Source organism: Condylura cristata, unplaced genomic scaffold, assembly GCF_000260355.1.
Source record: "Condylura cristata isolate star-nosed mole 26May11 unplaced genomic scaffold, ConCri1.0 scaffold00011, whole genome shotgun sequence".
Taxonomy (NCBI): domain Eukaryota; kingdom Metazoa; phylum Chordata; class Mammalia; order Eulipotyphla; family Talpidae; genus Condylura; species Condylura cristata.
In genome coordinates this window covers 18,614,777-18,623,885 of record NW_004567112.1, presented here as the reverse complement: position 1 = coordinate 18,623,885, position 9,109 = coordinate 18,614,777, and the positions used below count along the sequence as shown (strand labels likewise).

At 42.8% G+C, this 9,109-nt stretch overlaps 1 protein-coding gene across 1 annotated transcript in view; it reads right to left on the bottom strand.

The window, feature by feature from the left end:
- Positions 1-8,707: 8,707 nt before the first annotated feature.
- CPN1 (carboxypeptidase N, polypeptide 1) overlaps positions 8,708-9,109 on the bottom strand; it is a 33,825-nt gene continuing 33,423 nt past the window's right edge. The window contains exon 11 of the mRNA XM_004681015.1: positions 8,708-8,785. Coding sequence (XP_004681072.1) covers positions 8,708-8,785 — 78 coding nt within the window. The remainder of the gene's footprint in view (positions 8,786-9,109) is intronic.

Below are 9,109 nucleotides of genomic sequence, written 5' to 3'. Positions count from 1 at the left end.
TAGCAGTTATAGTTTGTACGTACTGCTGACACTACTACAGCAGGAAAGAGAAATGCCTGGGAGTAGGAAGTGGAGAAACAGAAGTACAACAGTAAAATTAGGTAGATTTGGATTAGACTTCAGGATCAAGCCGCAGAGTTTAAGATTTATTGGGGGGGGGAGGGGAGAACAAGTCAAGCAGCATTTCAGAGAATGGTTCCTAGGGACGGACCAGATCTGTGGCACTGGTGTGTAGAGAACCTTAAGGTACTTGTGGCAGCTTCTTTTAACATCATATATAGAATGATCAATAGGACCTGATGTCTTGTTTTTATGATAACCAGTATGTGTTCTAATGACCAGTCTGTGTGGCGTGACCATTCATCACAACCATCCTAGACCAGCTAGAAAAATGACAGAAAAGCCCAGAGACTTCTAGTTATAAGGGTAGGAGAAAGAATAAACTAGAAAGGGTGAGGTCATGGGGCCTGAGGCTGGGAGGTCAGCACAGCTCCATTGAGCACAATAGTCACTGCAACTTTTTCTGCTGATAGGGGAAGATCATTTATCCTCAGAGAATCACCTCCTCAACAATGCTGGTGTACAGCCACGTCAGCACTGGTTATTCTCTCTGGGGCCTGCTCCCACCATGTGCTAGTCAGCAGTACAGACAATCGCACTCTGCTTTCCAGAATCATAGACACTATAGGAGCAGCTAAAACAGATGTAGAGAAATTGGCTGTGTCTGGGTTGGTTATTCTTAAAAGGTCAAGGAAGAAACAAGGATTCTCCCAGCTTATTGACTGCCCACATTTAAAGGCAGCTAAGGGAACGTTCCTTCCCCACCCTTCCCTAAACGCGTCCCTCTTGCCTCAGCACACTTCTGGAAGGCTGACTGGGCACGGATCCTCTGTGAAAGGCGCACTGTGCACCCAAGGCCGAGGGTGCTTGGGATAGATCGGTGCACAAAACAGACTCCTGTCCTTCAAACTGCTTCCCAGAGAGATGGGGAAGGCAGACGACAGATTTTAGAAAGTCACGGGCGTGACGGCAAAATGGAGACAGCAGAGCGGGAAGGAGGAATGGGGAGCAAGGAGGCAGGAAGTGAAGCTTCCCACTGACAGAAATGTTAACTTACAAATTCTAGTTCTTCTGCTGCTTATACGACCAAGGTCCCTTGCCATTCACTGCAACACCCAAAGGTGATGAGGGGGTGATTATAGGGGTTTATTATGGAGTCAAAAGAAAATCACTTTTGAGGTATTTTCTCCACACTCTTTATTTTCTGAAAGAGGAAAACAAATGTGGTTAGGCGCTAACTGAAGAACTGAACTGAAACAGAGCGACATCAGATAGGATGCTAGACTTTGGTCCGCAGGCATTTGGGCTGACTGCTCCATATCCTGATAATCAGGATAAAGCAGGGGCTCCCCACAATAGCCTGCTGGGGAATTTCTAAGGAATCAGCAAGGCACCATCCCCCAACTATAATCTCTTCATAGCTTTCTTAGTTTCTTTTCATATGATCAATCAAAGCTAGACAAAAGGCTTAAAAGTATTTTGGCCTAACCCTGAAAAAAGAGGGGTAACACAAAGTTACACAGTCCAATGTAACTGCATTCTCTCCCCTCTCAAAAGGACCCTGAGAGAGAAAGAGCCAACTTTTAAACAGGGACTAGTACTAAAAGGCAAGATTAAAGATCTGCTTTTCTGCACTGCAATTTTTCTATGATGAAGAGGTATAATTTTTTTTTTTGCTTCATGATTTATTGATTATTCCTTTGAAATGTCTTGAAACACCCCTTAAGCTGAAAATTGGATGAAGAGGTATAATTTTTACAACTAGGAAAGTAGTTTTAAAAATGCACCCCAACCAAATACCAAAGCAAGAGACAGCCACGAGAATCACGGCGCCTGCCTGCAGGCACCTGCTGGTGCCAGGACGCTGCCCACTGAGCCCCTCGACCTTCATGACACGGACGCAGGTAAGATTTATGCCCATAGTAGAGACCGATCTGCAGAGCAAGAAACTATAATTTCTCGTCTCTTATACTTACCAGCATGCTGACAACCACTCTTCTGATGCTAAATATGGCCTGTTCGCTCATCTTCACACCAGCTATTTAAATTCTCACTCTCAAGTGCAGAAAGGAAAAGTTGGCCAGATGGTGAAATAAGATGGTTTATATTGAATCAAGATATTTACCATAAACACATAGATATATTCATGAATCACATATACTAAAGATTCTTATTCATTTTTTTTTTTTGTTTGAAATAATCTTGAGGTTGTGGTATGCAGTCTTCCCAATGCCTTCTTTTTCTTTGGACATAAATCCTTAAAAACTATTGGGTAAGATTTACTACCATTATGATGAAAGGCTCAGTAAACCAGGAATAGAGAACTCCCTAATGTGCCAATGATATATTTAAAACAAACATTATATGAAATGGGGAAGCTTAAGATTCACTCTCTTTAAGACTGAGAACAAGGCTAAGGTGGTCACTAGCATAGCAATTGTTTTTAGATGTATCGGGGAGTCCCATCCGGCGCTAGAAGGAAAAAAAAGAAAAAGGATAATATAGAAGCAACAAACCTTTTCTTTTTACTATGTTCAAGGGTGATACTAACTGCAGGGAAAAAACAGTAATAGAATTCTATTTGAGTAAGATAGTGAAGCAAGGCTGTCAGACACGAGATCAGTTTCTAATAATCAATCCCCTTTCTCTTAAATGACCAAACAGAACATAATAGTAATAAGAAGAGGCATGATTCACAATAGCAACAAATCTAAGGATTTGGAAATTAATTTTAATAAGGTGGTAGCAAAGGTACCAATGAGTTAGCAAAGAATATCCATATATATGCACACACACCTAGCTCCTGGCACAGAGCTTATCATTTCCCAAGTGACACGAGCACTACGTGTCTTCTGTTTCACTGAGGCAACTCTGGGTGTGCTCCTGAACGTGGGCTGAGGCCCTGAAAGACCAAGCCAGGAGGAAACATTTGGGATGTTCAGCCCCACTCTCTTCCCATTTCTTGAAAGAGAGGAGAGGGGCTTTCACTGACCTACTAACTGATCCTGCCTATCTGAGGGAGCCTCCATGAAATCCCAGTTGTAAGGGGTACAGGGAACTCCAGGTTGGCAAACACATCCACACTGGCAGGTAAAGCACCCCAGTGACACAGGCACTGAAGCTCCTGCGCTCAGGACTCTCAAACCCCCCTCTTTCCATCTCTTCATCTCACTGTTCATCTGGATCATGATCACACCCTTTAACAACCTGGTAAATGTGAGTCACTCAAGCAAAGAAACTGAATTTGAGGAATGGGTCGCGAGAATCTCTGGTGTGCAGCAGATTCATACTGAAGTCGTGGGTCATCTGGAGACCCAATGACTTCACTGGCATCTAAAGAGAGTGGGGGCAGCCTGTGGTACTGGGACATTCCTGTCTCCTGGGGGTATCAGAACTGAGTTGAACTGCAGAACACCTCACTGGTAGCCAGGAAACTGCTTGCTGCGGGTGTGAGGAGAGACCACCACACACCTGATGACCAGATGTGAAGTGTTCTCCGTGAAGCAAAAGGAGCCACTCAGGGAAAAGGCCCACAGTAAGGAAAAGCCCAGCCAAGAACACCCTCCTGGACGTCCCTGCAGAAAACATTAAAGTTCTAATAAAGGACATTCACAAATGAGTTAATGAAATATTAGGAGTAAAGTGGCATGATATCTGTAAATCAAATGAGTCAGGAAAAAATATGCACAGAAATAGTAATAAAGCAAATATAGCTAAATGCTCACATTTGGTGAATCTAGGAGAAGATGTACAAGAGCTCTTTGTACTGATCTAAGAACTCTTGTTAGTTTTAACTTAGTTCCAAATAAAACAAAATGCTAAAAAAAAAGTGAACTGAATAAACAAAGATACCTTCCATGCTCTTAGCAGAAATGAGTTAATATTTAAGAACCAAACAATTTATAAATTAAATGTAAGCCCAATAAAATTAAATTCCACAAAAAATAAAATTTATGAGAAACTTGATAGACTTATCCAAGTTTTACATGGAAAAGGTGGTCCAGGAGTAGCTAAGTAAATTTAAAATTGAACAGGGATAAGGCCCTTGCTTTATTAGTTATGAGGAGATACTATGAAGATCGTTGTAAAATACAGCAATGAAAATACAGCAAGAGGGCCCTCCCTGGTGGCACAGCAGGTTAAGGTACAGCACTGTCAGGCTGCCGGCAGCCACTGCAGCATGAGTTTGACCCCCCGCCAGGGAGGTGACCCACATGGTGCAGTAGACTTCTCCTGGCCCTCCCGCTGCTCCCCTCAGCAGTATATTTCACTCCACCTGCCGGTTCTGCTCCCCACTCTGTGTCTGATGAATCCTCTCCCCCCTGCATCTCTGGTCTGTACCCCAGTTTTTGTATGCATAAATAAAAATAAATCTTTTTTAAAATACAGCAAGAATTGACCAACTCATGGAACAAAATAGAGCTTTAGAGACAGCTGAGTACATCTACTGAAATCATAAAAGAGAAGAAGGATACCACAATTCAGTGGAAGAAAGCACAGAATTTTTGGAGAAGTTACTGGAAAAAAAAGCTCATTCAACAGAGAATAATAGGGCTGGCTCCCTAACACCGCGTGCAGTGTGGGCTCCAGATGAATTAAAGATGTATCAATAGCTGTGACCTGGGGACTAGAGGGGCTTCTTAAACAAAACTCCAAAAGCATAAACTACAAGCCAAAGAACTCATTTGTTCACACTGAAATCTAGAGTTTTTTTCTTGATCAAAGGACAAAGACAAATTTAACAGATACCAATTGAGAAGCTCTCTGTAAAGTCTCTACATGAAAACTACTGAATGTCTATAGGATCAAATTACTTCTACAAGTCAAGAGCAAAGATACAGATGGCAAATTCCAGGGGGAAAAAAGGGCAAAGATATGAATCAGCAACTTAGAGAAGGAAGCTACGTGTGGAAGAGCTGCTCAAAGAGATGGCAGTCAGAGAAACATGAAACAAGATACAAAATGATAAGAAGTCTGAGAAACACGATAGAAAATGATAAGAAATCACTTTGAACCTATGAGGTTAGAAAAGGTGAAGAACTGGATAAGGATGGATGGCGGTGGCTTGAGGACACAGGAGATCATTAAACCTTCTGGAGGGAGAGAGACTGGTACAGCCAGTGTGGAGAGAAATCTGCTCCTATTTTATCAAATTCAGTACACACACGCCTATAATCCAGCAGTGTCCTTGTAAACACGCACTGACCTAAGGCACAGCTTGTAAGCACGCAGGTCTCAGATGCCATGGGAGCAACAGGTGGTATGAGGGTCTAGGGCAACCTGCGAGTCACTGTAGGCTGCAGACGAGTACAGCTGTGGTTCTCCCCTGGCACAGAACAAAGAGCAGCGGCCAGAAACATAGAAACAGCAGAGATCTTAAAAATAGGACTTAGAAAAAGAAGCAACATGAAACATAGGCTTACAAATGAAAATATATCCGTATAAAAGAAACATTCCCATTTTGCACAATGCTATATATAATTCAGTACATTAGAACAGGTATCTATGAGCCATCAGGGAATTACAGAAATCTTTTAGACCTGTTGCATGTGAAAAAAGAATTCAAATGACCAGTGATAAATATAAAATTAAAGCTGTTTCCTTCCCCAAAGTTTCCAACTTTTCTAATAACAAAAGCTACGTCGGTTGCCAGCTCTGTTGATGAGTAACAGCTTTCCATCCTTTCCAAATAGGAAGGGAAAATTCAGGGCTCAACAGAGCACCAAAGGGGTCAGTCAGCAGAGAATACTAACGGAACAGTGTTTTTGTTCTAACAGGACAACCTGACTGAAGAGACCTGATTACCCTTGATTTGAAGTGAATCCGTTAAAGGCAGGTTGGCTGCAAGTTTTCAGGTCATCTGAAGCTATTTCCTTTCAAACCCTCTTTGTATACAATCTTCTTGCATCCTGAAAGTGACTCATTACTTACATTCTTAAAATTCTACAGTTCTAGGGGCCCTGGTTGTTCTACAGATGAAGAAGCAAGACCCCAAGAAGTAGGGTTAGGGCCCCACAGTGAGCACGAAAGGGTGAGTCTCCCAGACTCTGGTGCCCCTCTTGACTATTCTGGCCCAGCAGCCAGAGTGATCCTTTTAAGACACATGTGACCCTAAGTCTTCTATTCAAACCCTCTCATGGCTTCCTCCCCCTCACTCAGAGCAAAGGTCAAACTCCTTACAATGGCCTACACTGATGCTCCCCTGCACGCCCACCGGCCCTCATCCGCTGCCTCGTTCCCCTCGCCCACACTGGCCACGGTGCCCTGGCCCTGCCTCACACACGCAAGCACGCTCCTGCCTTCAGGCTTGAAGTAGTTCACCCTTCTGCCTCCTCGCGTGCTTGAATCCTTCAAATCTTAGATCAACAATGATCTTTACTAAGAGGTTTCTCTGTCCACGCTGTATAACAACAACACAAAAAACCTCTTTTCGCACTTACGCTGTTTCAGGATTCTCTACAGCACAGATGCTCGTGCTGAGAGCACTCACACATTTACGTTCTGCCTGCCTCCATGTCACAGGAATGTCTGCTGCATGAGGGCAGGGCTTTGTCCCTTTTGTTTACAGCTGTCACCTCAGCATCTAGAACATTCCTGACACCTACAGTGTTCAATGAGTATTTGTTGAATGAATGAACCAGTCAGGACCAAAACCCATAGTGCAGACTCCAGAGTGCAAGCACAAGTCTACTTGCTTCGCTGGGCTGCCTCAGTTCTCGGCGGCCACATCCTTCACCTTGAAGTCCCTAAAATCTGAAAACAAAACAATACACTTTAGCTACTCCATGTCCATTTTCCTTTCTATGGCTGCACGATCAAGAGACAACAACAACTTGGCGTGTTTAATCTCTTTCAATAATAGCATGTTATGTGATGGGATTTTATAGCTGCTACTATCTATAGACTGTTCTGGCTTTGCAGGTGAAACACTGATACCTCATAATTAACTCCTGAACAACAAGATTACCAAGTTTGAAAATTCATATATTTGGATGTTTTCCTGAGCTGAGTATAAGAAATTAATATTAATTGAAGTGATGTTGTAACACTCCTTAGATGTACTTTTATGAACTTTTAAAGATGCTTTACCCGAAGACCTCACACATTTGAGAATTTCAGAGCATATAATCTTGTAGTAATGCCACTTTGTAGGTAGTATACTAACTGACTTCAGAAACAACAGAATAAACAACACAAAAAATAACTAAAGCCTTACACCTGCATTAGGCATGCAAGGCTCCATTAACATTCTATTTCGTGTAATACTAAAGTACGTGCAATTTGAAAGATCACTTTTTTACTTCTTTTAGCCCAGCATTGATAAAGGGCTCAGGAGAATAATAAAGAATTTGGAGCTCCACTCTGCCTCCTGTGGAAAGGGCTTCCTTCTGAGGCAGAGGTTAATGAGCTTCCTGGCTCTGGAGGCTTCCTTTTGCCCTCCATGCACAGAGAAGACAAAAATCTAAATGCGGTCCATTTAGCCCTTTTTCAGAGCAGAACCTCAGCAAGTCTTAAACTGTGCTCAAAAGGAACACTCACCCTCCGTTATGAGGAGATCTTATATATCAAGAGTTCTGATTTATCATAGTCTTGAAGAGGAGAAAAAGATGTTAAGTTCAGTCTGTGCTCGAAACAGGCTTTGAATTACATTGTGGGTGAAAGAGGAATGTCCCCGCAGGTAAGAGACCCTCAGAAGAAAGAAGCCAGAAAAGAAGAAACCGTAGATGAGAGGCTCTCTCTGCTTTGCACAACGGGTTAACTGACTCATGCACATTTGGACAGAGTGTCTATAAAGATGATAATTATTACGTCTCAGTGGAAAATACACAGAATGTGAATACAGTCTAAAGAGCTCTTATCAAATTTTCTGAGGCAGAATGTTCTTGGTTTATTGCAAACGTTATCTGCGCATGGCTCGATACCACTCTCAAATCAGATATTAGCCCGTATCCATCATACACAAAGCATTCCATCCCACTCATGGAACCTATGACTTTAACACTGAAGTAGCTACAATTTGAAAAAACACTTATTTGAACCCAACACTGATAAAGTAACTGGGATTGTTGTCCCGATGAGTGGCTTGTGTTTCTAGTTAACATGAAAATCAGGGAACTTTAAGATGGAAGAGGGCCTTACAAATACTTTAATATGTTAGTGCAAAACTGTCTTCCTAGGGGAAGAAGCTAACTTATTCATCGCCTGGTATCTATTTAGGAGGAGAGCAATAAATGCAATAGTAACTCTGAAAAACCAGACTGTATGCTATCAGTTACTTAAGTCTTACAAAACTTTGGATTAATCGGTATTCTCTCCCCCTTTAAGATAGTTATGCAAACAATCAGCTAAACTATGTTCAGGCCCTAAATACTAGTGCTGTCACTGGCTTGCCACATACCACAGCACTGCTGTGAACAGAAAAAGTGTTTCTACACAAGATACCCACATACAAAAGAATGATTGCAAAATAGGTGGAAAGACAAGTTACAAATATTACAGAATCACGTGTGTATACCAAAAATATTTTCCCTCCTTATGGCAAAAGGAGACAGGTAATAAAGGGTGAAACTGCATATAAAGTACCCCCCCCCATTTAATTCTAGCCTCTCTAGACTCCAAGCGTTTTCCTCAGCTCCTCCTTGCCACCTCAATATTCCTTTACTCGACTGACGACATCGTCACGGTTAAGTACTTCGAGAAACCGATGCCTGGTGGACATCAGTCCCTGCAGGAGGAACGCAGGTGTCCTGAGTTAACTGCAAACTTCCACCATAACCAAACTCCTATCTCTTGCCTAACAGGTCCTTAGTCCTGCTTCGGAAACCATCCCTCCGTGCCTCCCTGACACAGATCCACCGCTCCTACCAGAGGGATGTGACTTCCAGCACGACAGAATTTCTTCATCTGAGAAATAGGAGGGCCGGGCGAATCTGAATTCTTCCCCAGCCCTCAAATTCCGCCTCGTGGCCCGAGCTGCAGGGCGGTGCAGTGCAAAGAGCCCGGGGCTTGACACCCTTTAAAACGCCCACGTCCGCAAGCCCCACCGCGC